We start from the raw sequence: 16,947 nt of genomic DNA on the forward strand, positions 1-16,947 counted from the left end.
TGACAGTTTCCATCCGAATCGTCCGCAGAAATCACGGTTTGTTTTGTTTTGATCTATGTCCGTCACTGAGAGATTAAAATGTGTTTCTGTTCCTGGGATGAACGCTGGAATAATTTGTGAAACCTGTCTCAGCACAACTAACAGGTTGTCTGGTGACTGTGTTGCACACTGTTTTTTGTGTGCACTTCAGGCGCCATTAGTACTGAGGTATGTGTGAGTGACAGGGTGGTGTGCAGGCACATGAGAGATGAGGTGTGTGTGTGTGTGTGTGTGTGTGAACGCATTTCTGTATGTGTGGTTGTTGTCAGATGGATGAGTAATGAGGTGTGTGTTTCTTTTGTGCACTTCCTGAGTGCTGTAGTCATCTGCTTCATGTCAGGCGCTTGAGGAATAGTGTGTGTGTGTGTGTGTGTGTGTGTGTGTGTATGTATATACACTGCAAGATCACAGCTTCAGACTGTGAGCCAGTGCGACCTGACCTTAGTCATATCCATCACCTGACTGAGAAAACACAATCTTACACACATGCTATCCTCCAGGGACACACACAGGTATATCCAACTGCCAGCATGGAGAACACACACTGCAGCCAGGCACAGAAAAGCAGCAGGATTAAGTTCAGATAGTTAGAGTGTCGGCTTCTCGCATCGCGGCTGAATGAAACATATGAAAGTCCCCACTTCCTGCTGCGTTAACATGTGTTGCGTCACCGCACCTCGAGGTGCTGAAAACCGGCCAAAACCCGTGGGAGGGCATCGGGAGGGAAAGAGACGGAGAAGAAACCTAACAGGGACTGAAAAAAGGGAAAAGCGATGGCGGTGAAATCTCTCTTTCCGCGCCGCTGTTAACGGGCCACATTAAACGTCTCATTTATTAGCTTTGATCATGGCAGGAAGTAGGAATCAATTAAAGGCCCGACTGCGTGTTTTAGCAGCGCTCAGTCTTTTGCCAATTTCACTAACTCTTCTGATAAAGACGACCGAGAGTGCGATGTGCGCCGACTGCACGGGAATCAAAGACGGAGGAGAAGTGGGCCAACCTTGGCCTTCAACATCGCAGCCGGTAAAATCAATTCGAGGGGCCGACCGCATATTTATCACTCTATCAACCTTAATTAGACTTTATCTAGCTTTCAATACCTCCTCCAAGACAAAGAGGGGGCTGGAGTGTGTGTGCACGCGTTAGTCTGAAGGGTTCAAGTGTGTGTTTTGCGCGAGTGAGAGAGTGGAGGTCTGCCGAGGAGAGGTACAGTGAATGAGTGAGGACGAAGTGATAGCGTATTGATCCCTGGAAGTCCATCAGGGCTTGGACTCGATATGGCTGTGAGCTGTGACGGCCTCTTCGCCATTTACACACACACACACAGACACACACACACATGTTCATTAACTCACACATGACCGGGTTCCAAAGATCCTTGGTTCTGCATCCCTACACTCTTAATCAAAGCACTACTGTACTTGTAGACAAACACGGATCCCTCACAGGCTAAACTCTGATTGAAACAGTTAAAGGGACTCTTACCTTTGTTGCATTTTTACACTTTTTTTGGATAAGGTTAAATTGGTATTAATAAGGTAATGACACTCTAAAATGCAAGACAGACCCACCAGGAGTAAAAACAAACAATTATTTCACTCTCATAATATTTAGTGAAAACTTCAACCAATAAAATTCTTCGGACCGAAGGACCTTATTGGCCGACAGACCTGTCTGTTTGCTGCATGGACATGCAGGTTTTCCGTCTGCTTCTTGTGGCGCATTCGGGCCCGTGTCATCAAGGCATCTGAATGTAAATGTATATAACTTACCGAATCCATTGCTTTGGTAAACAAAAACTCACGTGCGTGCGCGGAGCCAGTAGGTTTTAAGTCTGCTTGTAAATAAAGTTTCTTCAAAAAAACACCGCGGATGGGAACGAGGGGGTGGGGCATTGGAGGAAGGCGGGATGATTTGAATGTGCTGTAATTCTCAAATGCAACAAAGGTAAGAGTCCCTTTAAAGAAGTGTAGGGTTTTATTTTGAAAGGCTTCATGTGTCGGGCAGCTGAGGGATGGAGCTTTTTGTTGTAAAGGCTCTTCGGTTTGAAGGGTACGAGGACTGACGTTGTTTTGGGGACAGAAAATATGTTAACTCGCCGCCTGCTGACGCCCGGATTCTGCTTAGTCACCACTGTGTCGGACACGGCAGGGGTAAACAAGGGGACTCCTTCTCTCTCCTTCCACTTATGTGAGCTTCCCTCGCACACACACTGACAGACGCACAATCACCAACACACGCACAAGAAAAGGCAGCAGACAAGGTTCCTCTGAGTGGCGGCCTGTTTGGAAAAGAGGGAGAGCACTTGAAAAGCCGACCCTTTCAAAGCACCGCCCGAGGCTCGGAGCTGGACTGCAAGAGGAATATTCATTGGCTTTCTCTCTTTGTCGTCAGTGAGGGACTGGTGCGCACGCCACGGACCTAACAGGGAACTGGGATGTTACATTTTGTTTACAGTTTTCGACTCTGGTCCACTGAAAATTGAACTAGTTTGAGCTGTCGTCGCTGTTTTCATTTCCCTTAAAAATCAATAAAATAAGGAGGATATCAATAAAAATACTTTGATAAAATGTGCATTACTGGCATTTTATATCTGCTTCCAACCAATAGCGCAGATTAGTTTCAATAAAAAAATATTACATGATGCCCTTCCTCCTATAGTTTGATGCCAGTATGCTCACCTGGTCAGGAGATCCGTTACGCTGGCCCACAGGTGAGGGCGTGTCCCTCCTCTCGTAAGATGGAGCCAGAGCCGAGTCGCTGCTGCTCCTCACCATCAGAGGAGTATCTGAGAGGAGAGAGGGGAGAGGGGAGAGGTGGAGAGACAGAGGGGATGGAAAATGCAGGTGAGTGAAAAGAAATCACGTCATATTTGATATTTTCTCCAAACTCAGTTAGTATTCTATGGGTCCGGCCTTGTCCAACAGTTCAATTACATGCAGATTGGGGTTAGGCTTAATGTGGGTGTATATTGTGATACGCTGGCGACCTGTCCAGGAAGTACTTCTCCTCTCGTCCAATGTCAGAGAGGGAAGATAATAAGATAATGAGAGGATGGATGGATTGTGGAATTTTATATCCCAGTTTCGGCCTCGGTTATAGAATCCTTACAGCGCCGAAGGGAACCGACATCTTTTGGCAACTTTTCACAGCTGGTCATCTCGATGAAATGAGCATCAGGGAAGCTCAGAGGGCCAGACGCCCCCCCGAGGCTCTCTGCACGCTCGGCTGGCAACTCACACCAGAGCACGGAAGGCAGGGAAATGCGAGATCTTTTCTGACACCTGAAAATAAACTTTCAGAAAGGAAAACAAAAAGGAAAAAGATGGAATAACTGACTCGTGATTCGACATTTTGTGGATAACTCCAAATACTGTAAGTGAGATGAGATGAATTTAGCTTCCAGTCCCTGTAAACCCACTGTACTTTAGAATGACTCACCCACAGGGAGGACCACCACCCACCCCCATCCCTTACATCAAAACGCCCAAACCCCACACCCAACCACAGGGTACACTTTTCATATGGCCAGCTGTTCCCTCAGATTTACAGACACACACACGTACTCACAAATTGTTTGGAGAGGGAGAGGTAACATGGGCAGGTCTAAATCCAAAATTAAACCGACTCAAAAGAATCTAATTTGGACCTTTGTGCCGCTTTCTTCCTTTTAATATCCACCCTGCAGGGAGCAGCCTGGTATTTGTGGAAGCAAAAACCCATGGCGGGGCTGTTTTCAGATTCAACTCGACAGAGTAGAAAATAAAGACAGGGGAGAGGAGGGGGGGAAAGGGAGAGTGTGAGACATAGAAAAAGAGAAGGAGAAAACGGAGAGATAGCGACAGAGAAAGAGAGAGAGGGAGGGAGAAAGCCTTGAGACACAGCAAGGAAAGACAAACAAAAATTCTCTTTCCTGTAATCAATCTCTCTTTGGAGGGTCAGCGACGGGGTCCTGGTCTAACGTGGTCGGAATAGAGAGAGCAGAGGAGGAGAGCAAGTGGGAGAGAGGGAGCTGGCAGGGGTCACGGTGTGTGTGTGCGCACATAAAGAGTGTGTGTGTGATTATAGACGGATGACAAATGGCCATTCCAAACATTTCTCACACACACACACACAGACACACACAGATGTTCCTCCCTCAAACACACCAAACCACATGCTCATTGATCCGATGCCGTGTTCACATTTTACTTATTATTTCTATTAATTAACGTGAACGTCAGTCTCTTCTTCTCCTTAGAGTGAAGGAAATAAGACACAATGCTGACTCACCATCACATCTGTGTGTTGTCAAGTTTCAAAATGCGTGTTTCTTTTAATTAGAGCTCAGTTTGTGTCTGCATCGTGTTGTTGTATCGGGGAAATCAACACAACGTGGCCTATTTAGAAAGAGCCGACCTGGTGTTGAAACGTTGGGACAGAAACGACACAGAAAAACAGGATGATTGGCGATAATGAAATGTGCTTTGACTCAACACAGAAACATCTCTAGGCGCAATCTGAGATCAGGCATCAGCAAATAACAGCAGACAGCGTTTCAGCTTTTCATCGGGCTCTGCTTTCTCCGTCTGTTCATCGTGTGCGTGTGAAACACTTTCCACAGATGTGTTAACATGGAGGAGGAGGGATCTACGAGCTATAGTGCAGCCAGTCACCACTTTTGGGAGCTGGCATGTCGTCCATCTTTATAAACAACTTCCCCAACAAACAGGAACAAAATGGACCCAAGCTCTCGTGACCTCAACTTAGAACCTAAATTCTACAGAGTTGATTTTATAGATGGTTAAGGCAACATCTCCTCAAGGTTTGACAAACACACTAATCATTAACCACAATGTCAATGATGCATCTTCCCGAGGGGACCAAGGCCGCTTCATGGTCACAGTCAGGGTCCGTTACACAGCGGCCAAGCCCAATAAATCCCCCTTTCCATTTATTCATCCGAGTCAAATCCGCCTCCATCAATCCTCCCGTCACTTAGACCTCAGAGCCCCAGGGCCCGGCCATGTGAAGGAACCTGAGGGGTCCCTGGCTTTGACCTCTGACCCGCGCGGGGTCGAGCCGTGTCACCGAGGGTTAGGGATATTGATGAGAGCGACAGTTGGAAGTCTCACAGGTCAGCCACCGTTTGGACGGTCGTAAACAAGATCGACGCGGAGGAAATACCAATCGAAGGGAGTGGGCTGCAGGAAAAGGGGCGAGTTAATTGTGTTTTCGTTTATTTTAGGATCGGAACACGGCGCCTGCTGCCTAAAGGGTGGAGAAGAGGTGGAGGCACACAAGCTCTGGATGTGTTTTAGGTTAATTTAACGTAACTGTACACTGAACTTTCAAATAGACCCCACCCACCACACTCATCTTAGTGACCACATCAATGCCTGGACAAAAATAGCTAAACATTGAAACACACCCAAGTCATGTTCCTCACTCTCTCTCTTGAGATACTGTCTAACTAGGCTGCTTATGCAACTCCGGGAACACAGCGGTTTATTTTAAGAGTTTCCTCTTGTTTTCACTTCTGTGGAAGTTTAGTGTTGCTGCGCCGCTAGTTCACTGCCCGGGCAGGATGAAAACACAAGGGCGCATCGTGTTTCTGCCTGACTCTCTGCGGGTGTGTGTGTGTGTGTGTGTGTGTGTTTGTGTATCTGGGTACACACTGTAATCGGTGTGTTTGTGTGCCTTTGTTTGCCTGTGAGTTTGCATGTGCAAGCATGCGTGTATGCTGCGTGTGTCCTGTATGTATTTATTACCAACAGAGACAGTGCTGTTGTGTGTATTTATATCTGTGAGTGTGTGCATGTCTGTGTGTGTTGTCCGTGCCATGGGCCAGGGTGGTCTTGTTTCTCTGGCAATCGATAGAGCAGCTCAGGCTCAGGCTGCTCATGGGATGATGCGATAAGGACTCTCTTCCTAGAAGTGTGTGTGTGTGTCTGTGTGCGTGTCTGTGTGTGTCTGTGTGTGAGTGTGTCAGCAGATCAATGCGGGTGTAATCATCCCACCGGGGCAATGTGAAGTCCAATCACCCTGTTCAAACAAGCGGCCCCAACCTGACACACAAACACTTTGATGGCTGACTGATTACGGAATTACCTCTGGTCCTGACTGCCTCCACTCAACGGGACCACTTGCCCACTATAACCAGATTATTGTGAATAATCAGATTAAGGTAATAGTGTGATTAAAGCATTCCCGTGGTTTGAAGTAACCTAATTTCACCAGTTACCCCAGTTCACGTGATTGGTTCCAACGCGGGTTCGTGTCTGGCAGGATGTGGTGTAGACACTTCTCATTATCCCTCATTGCAACTATTACTTTTTAACAGCACATTATTCTAATAGTGAGAAAGTTGAACAGGTTATATTTATTCTGGTAATGAGTTCATGTGTTATATGAGAGCTCAAGTACAATTCTCAGGATATATATCGGTGTTAATACACATTTTAGGGGATGTCTGAAAACAGCTTAGGATTCATTTTCTCCTAGCTTCCTTGGACTGATGTTATTACACATACAAACACACACCCTTCCCTAGAATAGTGTTGTTGGGTGACGGCTTTGAGTGCATTAGGTTGTTTAAGTTGTGTGCCGCGGTTCCTTTGTCGTCTTGCGTGCATGTGCGCATGTCTGAATTACAAAAGAGCGGCCTTATTGCATTAGACTGCCTCTGTCTGAGGGGCGTCACAGGGTCACATCATAACTGAGTTAGTCAGGGTTCAACAGGGCTAGAGAGCTGGGGTTTGTGAGGGTTGGGATGGGGGGGGGGGGGGCAGGAAGAGGTCCCACTGGGTTAAAAACAGGGTGGAACGGGTGTGTGCGAGAGGGATGGGGGGGTTGGAATTAGTCCATTCACGCTCGGCTGGACCCTGGGCATGCTGACAGGCTGCGGTGCTAATCTAGTTAGAGGTGGAAGCCATGCAGAGACTAGGAGAGCAGGGCAGGATGGGAGGCTGGGGAGAGAGTAGGTATCTGCTGGGAGTGGAGTGGGGGGGTTGATGGGTGAGAGCCCCCGGGGGCCGGGTGGTGAGCCTGTGGGACGGCAGGTGGTTGAGGCTGAATAGTAGAGTAGGGCGAGATGTGGCCGACTGGAGTGGAGAGGGGACGGATAATGGGGAGCAGGGCAAAAGTGGCAAAATGGAGAAAGATGGCAAAGGGCAGGTGTGTGTGTGTGTGTGTGTGTGTGTGTGTGTGTGTGTGTGTGTGTGTGTGTGTCTGCGGTGTCACACTGTGTCCCTGTAGCCAACAGATGGAGGAAGCAAAATGGCCGGGTGATTAGACAGACCCATGTTCATTAACATCTAGCCTCATCTTTTATTTTCTCCTTTATCATTTATATTAAAAAACAAATCAATAGAAAATAGAATAGAAAAGAAAGACGTGCTTGAAAAATATTAAAAAAAATCATACTCCAGATCATTTACAGTCAAATGTATCTCTAACCGGAACCAACTGGGGCCCAGACAGAGCAGAGATTTCCCCTGATGCTCCCTTACACTTCCGACTGTCTAGTTCTGTGATGCTGCTTCCCTCTGGAGATGCACCGTGACCCACTAACTTGTTCACTCCATTTCCTGAATGCAAAACAAAATAAAGTGACTCAGTTTCAAAGCTGCATTTTTGTCCACTCGACCCAGCAGCCTGAACGTAGCCCGTGATACTTCTTGATAAAACCTGAAGTATGGGAGAATATTATTTAGTTAAATTGGATTTTTAAGCTTTTCTGCTATTGCTCTCATTTAACACGGCTCTGGATAAGAGCAAGAGCAAAATAACGAAAAACACAAAGGCAGAAGCAAGGCGGTTATACAATTCTTTTTTAAAAAACAAATAAAAGGTTGTTGCCAATGGGGAACAGAGCGGAGGGAGGAACGATGCAGCGCAGCAGGATGAAAATGATCTGTTAAAAAAAAATCAGCTTCCTCTTATGTTTCTGGCATCTTTTCCTCAAATTAGCAACTGCTCTGTTTTTGATGCGTTCCGTGAGATCTACAAAAATCAGTGTTTTCACTCCCCAAACATCACACTCTCGCTTTTCACTTCTACCATTCCCGTGAAAAAGATGACATCAGCGGAGATATTCTGAACCTTTAGTGTTTTAAATCAAAACTTTTCATTTGTCTTCAGCCTTTTCTTCCTCCTTTCTATCGGCCTGTTGGTTGAACTGATGTCTTCCTGTCACAGAGATGGGGAGACATCAGTGTCCATCATCGTAACGGTGCCCGGAGGGAACCGAGGAGCAGCGTGGAGCTTAATAACAACACATTTATAATGTTGTCAGACAGATACACTCACTAAAATGGGAAGAAAATAAATATAAACTATAACTATATACACTGATCAGAACTAGTGACTGGATTGAATGTATTGGCTGATTTCAGTGTGGGTTTAACAATTAGTATCAGAGTGAAAACAGGAACAACTAGGGCTACCCTGTAGCACTTGCGGGCCCGAGCACCCGCACGTTGAAGCCTGTTGTGGTCGGGGGAGATAGCAAACAATGTCCAAGCGCACGTCTCCGCGTTGGATCGGTTTCCCTCTCTGTGGCAAGGATAAACGCTTCACATTCCCAGAAGTTGAAGTTGATCTGATGAAAGCCCTATGAGTTTGTCAAAGTACAAATGTGGAAAATGGCCAAAATAGCCATTAAAGTCAAAATGGCGGGCTTCCTGTTTGGTCTAGGATGTCTATCCAGGAGACTTATTTGTTTTTTATGAAAAGACATATGTCCCTATATATTTTTGTAGATGTCGGCAAATCGTAGTGCCGGGGCTGCCCTTTAGGGGGCGCTAGTCAGTTATTTTGCCAGGCCCATTCCTTAAAACCATCTGAATGTCTGTGGGGGGGGGGGGCTGTTAATACACACATGTAGTTTGAGGGAGATGGACCCATGAACACGGAAGTTACAGCAATTTTGTGTGTCATGGCGAGTTGATGAACTTTGATGCCGCTCCAATAATAATGCGCTTGATGAAAAGTCACCGTAATCTTATGTCTTCATTATCAATGTCTAAGTGTAAGACATGCAAAAAACAAGACATTTCCTGTAGCCACCAGGGGCGCTGTGATTTTAAGTCATGATTTCTGTGTAGATGTCATCAGGCCGGGACTCATGTCTAGTTTGGACTCGATTGAACCAAATATGTCCGAGATACAGAACCTCGTGTTTTGATGGCGTTTAATCAAACTTTGACGCCACGCCACGGTCACACGGTGTGATGAAAAATCGATCTCTAAATCAGTTATAATCTCCATCTTGTTGTGATGACACTCATCTAAATTTGAAGTTGATCTGATGAAAGCCCTGGGACAAGTACGTCAAAGTAAAAATGTGGAATATGGCCAAAATGGCCACTAAATAGAAAATGGCGGGCTTCTTGTTGCGTTTTTCATAATGCCCCTTGAGACTTTTTTGTTTGTCTAGTCATGATACACGTAGGTTTTTGTGAAGATCGGTCAGAGGGAAACCTAGGGGCTGCGTTCCAGGGGGCGCTGTTGAGCCATTTTGCCACGCCCAATTCAAATTACTCCAGAATACTAAAATATCCGTTGACCTTGAATTTCCTGCAAAGTTTCATAACTTTTTGAGCGTGTCTAGACCCTGAAAAACTCCCCCAAAGGGAAATAATAAAAATCCATACAGTTTCAACAGGGCCTCTCACCATTCGGTGCTCGGGCCCTAACTAACTGAGGAGCATGAAGTGAGAACGCTGTGTCAGCGCTGCATCTGTTTTTCACCAACTGTGACGTCACAAGCAACAATCGCTATTTGCACAGGAGGTTCAGGTTACAGCTGTTCCACACAGACTCACACACACTCACACACACTCACTCACACACACTCACACACCTAATGCTGTTTCACCATCTCCACATTTTATCACACGCACCAAAATATGAAAGTGTTGATTGAGCTTTGCTCTTTGGGTGTTGGAGAGATTCTTCTCTTTCAATTAAAACCGCAACTTGTTGTACATATATTCACACGGAGGGAGATTTGATGATAATCATTTTAGTATAATCTGTGAGCTATAAATTCTGTTTCCTTGAGATGAAGAGGAAACACGTAGAGCCGATCTGACGTACTTGCTTTGAGGACGGCCTCGTTGACCTCGATCTCTCCTCTGCCGGACTCCTGCTCCATCAGGTGGGGGTAGTAGTTGACCGGCTCGGGGCTGGGGGCGTCGCTGGAGTAGTTGGACAAGTTCTCTCTTGGACTGTCCGTCCTCTTGTGCTGGACTCTGTCGAACATGGCGACCAGCTGGAAGAGACACACACACACACGCACACAGAGTTCTAAATGATCATGCACATGAAGCTTGCCTCAAGGTGAGTGTGAGAGTGGAAACAATGTGATTTCTGGCACATGAGCAAGCCGGATAAGCGCTGCCAGGTTCTGCAGCGTTTCCACTGTGCCGTGATCACAGTGCAGCCTTTATGTGATTTATCCAGCAAACAGTGGGGATGCAACCTGCTTCCCTCTGCCAAGTGTGCACATGTGCGTGTGTGTGTGTGAGCGTGTAGGGAAAGCAAACAAAGCTGGATTCACAGCTCATCTCCTTCTCGCGGTGCAGAGGGAACTTCGGCAACTTCTTCCCTCCGGACCGAAAGAGGGAAACGTGACCAGCGACCGGGCCGAGCGTCGGTTCAGAGGAGCCTACACACCCGGCAAGGCAGCGGCGAGGTGTGTACGTATGAAATTAACAGTCAAATGAAATCTGACACGAGAATGAGAAGCTGCCAAACACAATGACATGGCTGCCACGATGAGGCGGCGCCGAGAGACGGGGGCGGCCAAATCAACAGGGGACGGAGGGCAGGAGAACGACAAACAATCCTAATTGAGACAGGGACATGATGGCAGATAGAGCGAAGGGGGGGGGGGGACGTGTGTGTGTGTGTGTGTGTGCGTGGCGACTGCGGGCCCGTGCAGGTCGCGGGTGCGTGGTTTGATAAATGGGCGCGTGGCGGCGTGACGCTCTCATTAGACGGTGCCGGCGAAGGAAATGACCACTTAATGAAAAGCAATAACCGCAATGGAACAGGGGGATGGAAAAGGAAACAAGAGACGAGTGGAGGACAAGAAATTAACAAGAAAGGAGCTCGGAAGCTGAGTGTGTGTGTGTGTGTGTGTGTGTGTGTGTGTGTGTGTGTGTGTGTGTGTGTGTGTGTGTGTGTGTGTGTGTGTGTGTGTGTGTGTGTGTGTGTGTGTGTGTGTGTGTGTGTGTGTGTGTGTGTGTGTGTGTGTGTGTGTGTGTGTGTGTGTGTGTGTGTGTGTGTGTGTGTGTGTGTGTGTGTGTGTGTGTGTGTGTGTGTGTGTGTGTGTGTACAGGTGTGTAAACATAAGCACGGAGGAGGTGGCAAGATATGTATCATCCATCATGCTGTGACGCCGCCTCTCACCTCAACCTCCCGTGATTCAATATCCCTGTGACACCTGACCAATGCTAAGCTAAGGAGAAGCCTCTACTGTGTGTGTGTGTGTGTGTGTGTGTGTGTGTGTGTGTGTGTGTGTGTGTGTGTGTGTGTGTGTGTGTGTGTGTGTGTGTGTGTGTGTGTGTGTTTGTCGTGTGGAGATTAAAGCAAACGAGCGAAAGAAAAGATGAGGAATCGAGGGGCTGGCAGAGAAGAGAGTGAAAAGAAAAGAGCAAACACCAGGAAAACAATCCGATTGCGCCGCTTGATGGATGCATCTCGAGCTCTTTCTCTCTTCTTTATCTGCTTTCCTCTCTCCCTTCTTATCTCCCTCCCTCCCTCGTCGCGCTTTCTCCAAACCCGCTGACGGCATCAATCAAGGCAGAAGTCTCGGAGCATCGTGTGGATGCGCCGGCGAGCCGACAGCGACTTCCTCTACCGGGAGGGCGGTGATGATGATGATGATGATGATTTGTTTTTCAGGGACTTTATTTTTTCCACGCGGGGGGGCGAGTGATGCTGATGAAGGCCGCCCTGCTGCTGCTCATCATCGCTCAATCAAACGCAAAGTATCAACAAAATCACTTGATTCGGGAACAAGTTGCAGAAGGAAATTGACTTTCTCGAGGCACCGTTTTTCCCACGATGATGATGATGATGATGAGGTCGCCATAACCATTAATCTGGGCCTTTGCATTTCATCCAGAATATTCAAAGTCAAAGCTAAGGCAAATAAAGGGAAAAAAACACTATTAACTGAACAAATGGAACTGTTACGTGATGAATGGACCCAGGGTCATTCAGACGCAGCACAGCTGACAACAGACAGCTGCTGATGAGGGTCAAACGGAGGTGAGAAACAGACTGACAGCGTGTGATAGTGCTGAGGGCAAACCGTGACTGACTCCATTCTGTGCAACACTCACTTTCTGACAAGCTGCAAAACAGCAAATACAGGATCACAAAATATTTCAAAATAGGGCTAGATGCAATAGGGGTTGAGTGAAATTGTTTTTTTTGTTGGTTAAGGGTACTAATAAAGTTTTTGGTAGGGCTGGGCAAGTTAACTCGTTTTAGTCGAGTTAACTCAAGTGATGAGTTAACTCGATTAATTATTTTATCTCGCATTAACTCAGGTTTCATTATTTATTGTTTTATTGTGAAAGTCAGGCTTTTATTTTGTGAAAGTCTGTTGCTGACTGCTGCAGAACAGGAAAAAAGAAAATAATTGGCGGATAAACAATCGAGTTAACTCATCACTTGAGTTAACTCGATTAAAACGAGTTAACTTGCCCAGCCCTAGTTTTTGGATGTCTTATGTTCTAGCTTTCAATCAGCTGTTCCATGCACAAGAGACAACAATCATAACAACTGTGAAATTACAGGATGTAACTTTAGGTCTCTCTCAAAAAAACAAAAATCTACCTGATGCAAATCACGTTCACGGACGAAGTCATGGTTGAAGTTTTATTCATGTTATGCAGCAAACGGCAATGAATACAAATTGTGATCCGTTGTTACTTTATCATATATTCGGTGTCCAGGAAGTCACAGCAGAGACGTACCAGGGGGTAAAGCGGATGTGACGACCACGATGAAACATCCCGCTACCTTGAATCAAATTGGAGAAAAGTAAAAATTAAATTTTCAGAAATAGTTTGAAAGTCCGTCCTTCGAATCCTGCACCAACACACACGTTGTCTCCAGGACCCGTGCCCTGGATGAACAACACAACCTTGACTGGTTCACAGTGTGCAGGTTTGCTCCCAGTCCCTCCTGACTGGCATTAGTATTCCAGGAAACAAATCTGCCTTATTCTTCATGCTGGGTCCGATCGGGGATATTGATATGAACCCGAGGAGCCTGCACGTCAACTACTGCTGAATAATGTGACCCCTTTGTCTCATTTCCATAACACACACACACACAAACACACACACACACACGTTCGCAAACACACAGCGATACCTGTGCCAAATACAAATAGTCGAACCTTTCGTATTGTCATGTAATGATCATGCGGTGTGTGTATCCAACGTGACCAGACTAGCTGGAAGGACTGTGTGTGGGTGTGTGTGTGTGTGTGTGTTAGTGTGTGTGTGTGTGTCAGAGCCAAAGTGATTATCATGACATACATGTAAACCATATACAATAGCAGGCATGAAGCAAAGACAGCGATAAGCACTGTGTGTAATCTTGTCTACACTAATTGTCTACACACTGCCTACAGCATCGAGTTATAAAATGTTGCAATAATGTGCCATGTGTTTCATCGAATGTGTGTGTGTTTCATAGAATGTGTGTGTGTGTTTCACGAACAGACAAGAATAAATCAACCCACATATATTTTAGAATTGGTTGTATTTGTGATTTCCTTCTATTTACAGTTATTTGCAATAAAGTTTAAGGTTATACTGTAAAATAGCAAGCCTAAGTTGCATTTTATCATCAGAATGGTTTGATAACATCTTAGGAATCTGACGTTTTCATTACATATGTACACCGGCCAATAAATTGTTATTGGAATCAGTATTGGCCCCAAACATCTATTTTGATCAAGCTCTAGTTTATAACACATTGTGAACTTTGCATTTGTAGATGTTTAAATGTTTATGTCTGAGCTGCCGGGCGGTGTAACGTGTAAACCCGTCAGACAACAACACAAACCCTCTGTTCTGATGAAGTGACCTTGTGCACAACACTGACTCTGCTGTATCCGAGCCTGACCTTTGACCTCCCTCTTAAAAGTTCTATATATTCTCTGATCAATAAACTCACTCATTAGTATGATTGCTTCGACGGCGCCTGCACACGAGCCCACGGCCAATCAGACGCGGTGTTTAAATGCATCGCGGTTTATTGGAATATTTAATGGTGAGGATATGAAATGATCCCAGCTGCTGTAAACAGTATATTGTGTTTACATGTTGCGACTCACAGATGGGGCAGTTGAGTGTTTTTAATAATTGATGCACTCGCAAGGAATTAATTAGACGAATGCAGCACGTCCTGTACGGAACACAAGAGTGAGGACACACACACACACACACACACACACACACACACACACACACACACACACACACACACACACACACACACACACACACACACACACACACACACACACACACACACACACACACACACACACACACACACACACACACACACACACACACACACACACACACACACACACACACACACACGGGAAGTTCACACACTGTATAAAAAGGCATTACTTAAAAAACACACAGCTCAGAATACACAACTGGGGACACAATCTCTTGCACACACACTTTTCACGGTTAAAAGGACAAACAGTGCCCCCTTGCTTAAGTGGAACACTACTGCAGCTGCTGGTACCACTCAAGCATACATAAATATCACACACACATACACAAACACACACAACCTCACAAACAAACACACACACTTCCCTATTTCATCTGCTGGTACTAATCAACCCATTTTTCTTCTCCCCTCTCAACGCTGTCTTACCCTGCTGTGTGTGTTTGTGCTTGTGTGTGTGTGTGTGTGTGTGTGTGTGTGTGGTACCAGTCTATTGAGATGCTCTGCTTTTGTGCTGTTGTCATTTATCTTACGACTGGCCCGCTCTCCTCCGTTTTCTCCCTCTCATGCTATTCTTCGTTCCTTCTTTGAACAAGAGATGCATAATTCAGAGGGAGCGCACGGCGTCCCGACAGTAGTGTGGTAACCCAATCATCTCACACACACACACACACACACACACACACACACACACACACACACACACACACACACACACACACACACACACACACACACACACACACACACACACACACACACACACACACACACACACACACACACACACACACACACACACACACTTATATTTACAGTACACACACACAAACCTTCTTCACTAAAGTGCACGTTTTAAAAAAAACTATTTTAGACACCTGTTTTTTTCAAATGCTAAACCGTGGATCAGAGAACAAGCCTCCTACTCGCAGCGCACACTGACACGACGGCAGAGAAATGAAAAGCCGGCGCTACCTGACAATCTCACCTGGCGTGCACGGTGGTGATCGCACCACAGCTGAAAGGAGCCAAGCTGCAGTTTTACGGTCAAATGATGGAACTGTGCACAAAATAAAACACTTCTCCGCGAGGAAAAACGCTTTTGTGTAGCTGGTGTTTTTAGTTTTTTTTCATTTCTTCGAATCGCAGGCGTCTGAGGTGTGAAGACTGTGGCGAAGTCGACAGAAATGCTCCGACGCCACGTGTGAATCAGACGCCGCTCGACAAAGACGCAGGCGCCGCGCGTGGAGAATGAGCTCCTCCACGGCTGTAGACTGATGAATATTGACAGTTCGGCAGGTGAGGTAAGAGAATCTCACCCTTGCCGGAGCATCGGCAAGGGTGAAATCCGTGGCATCGTGTGAGAAATGACAATCAATTTGAAACCAGGCGTCGACGGTGTTTTGCGGTTTTAAACGGACGAGCAGGTAATCGTAATTAGTGACACTCTGCGGCAGGAAGAGCGGCGACGTTGAGGATGTAGCTGCAGGTTGAGAAACATCTATTATCAATGTTTAATTCGTAAAAGGAGACGATACTGCTTATTTAAATGCTGCGCACGCTTTCCACAATTCACTAAACATTTCTATTTAAGTTAAGCTGCTTTCAGACGTGCTCTGATGTTTGCGAGAACGCACACGTCTGAGTCACCAAAGTAAAAATGCCCAGGAAAATGGAACATGATGATCTTTTCCCAAAAAATAAAAAGCGACAAATATCTAAGTGGTGTCAAAACACAAAAGGGAAATAATGTGTCTCTGATGTTCGCAACGTGCACAGCATTGCATTCTGGTCTATGAGGCACATGTCAGTGCAGGAATCCAGATGTTTTATTCATCGTTTAACACTCGTAAAAAAATGATTTTGGAATATAAATAAGGGAAGCACTCACTTATTATGGACATGCAAAAAATAAAACATGCACACACCCCCTTCAACACTATATTTAAATGCAGTCAAGCATGTAACACAAACTAGTCCATGTTCAAGAGCACACGCAGAACACAGACACACACATTTTCCAAGGCACCGCCGGGGCCGTCGCAGGAATGTTGGGCCCGTGTTATTTAAACAAGTAGAAAATTGGTTGTATTACCGGTGAGAGCAGGGCTAATCCTACTTCTATTTCAGCCCGAATCTATACAGCACACAACCAGATGTGGGGGATTACCTCCCAGGAACACACACACACACACCTGGCATTAGGCCTAGCATGCACACACACACACACATAAGATTAGAGAAGCAACAACAAAGACGCGAAGGAGGGACACACACACCGTCTCAAGCAGATACACAATCCAACTCGTCTGCCGGTCGGTGAGGGACACCTTAGAAAGAATGACTGGTGCACACAGACATCAGGACTTGAACCTCTAAATCTCTCCCGTCTTCCTGTTTGAAGGGAAGCCAGAGGTTCCACAC

At 46.1% G+C, this 16,947-nt stretch overlaps 1 protein-coding gene across 1 annotated transcript in view; it reads right to left on the reverse strand.

The window, feature by feature from the left end:
- pard3ba (par-3 family cell polarity regulator beta a) overlaps positions 1-16,947 on the reverse strand; it is a 136,603-nt gene that overhangs the window by 101,624 nt on the left and 18,032 nt on the right. Inside the window, exons 3-4 of the mRNA XM_061067263.1 lie at positions 10,120-10,294; positions 2,721-2,827 (exon numbers count right to left, since the gene is read on the reverse strand). Coding sequence (XP_060923246.1) covers positions 2,721-2,827; positions 10,120-10,294 — 282 coding nt within the window. The remainder of the gene's footprint in view (positions 1-2,720; positions 2,828-10,119; positions 10,295-16,947) is intronic.

Source organism: Limanda limanda, chromosome 23 (genome assembly GCF_963576545.1).
Source record: "Limanda limanda chromosome 23, fLimLim1.1, whole genome shotgun sequence".
In the NCBI taxonomy this organism is placed as follows: Eukaryota; Metazoa; Chordata; class Actinopteri; order Pleuronectiformes; family Pleuronectidae; genus Limanda; species Limanda limanda.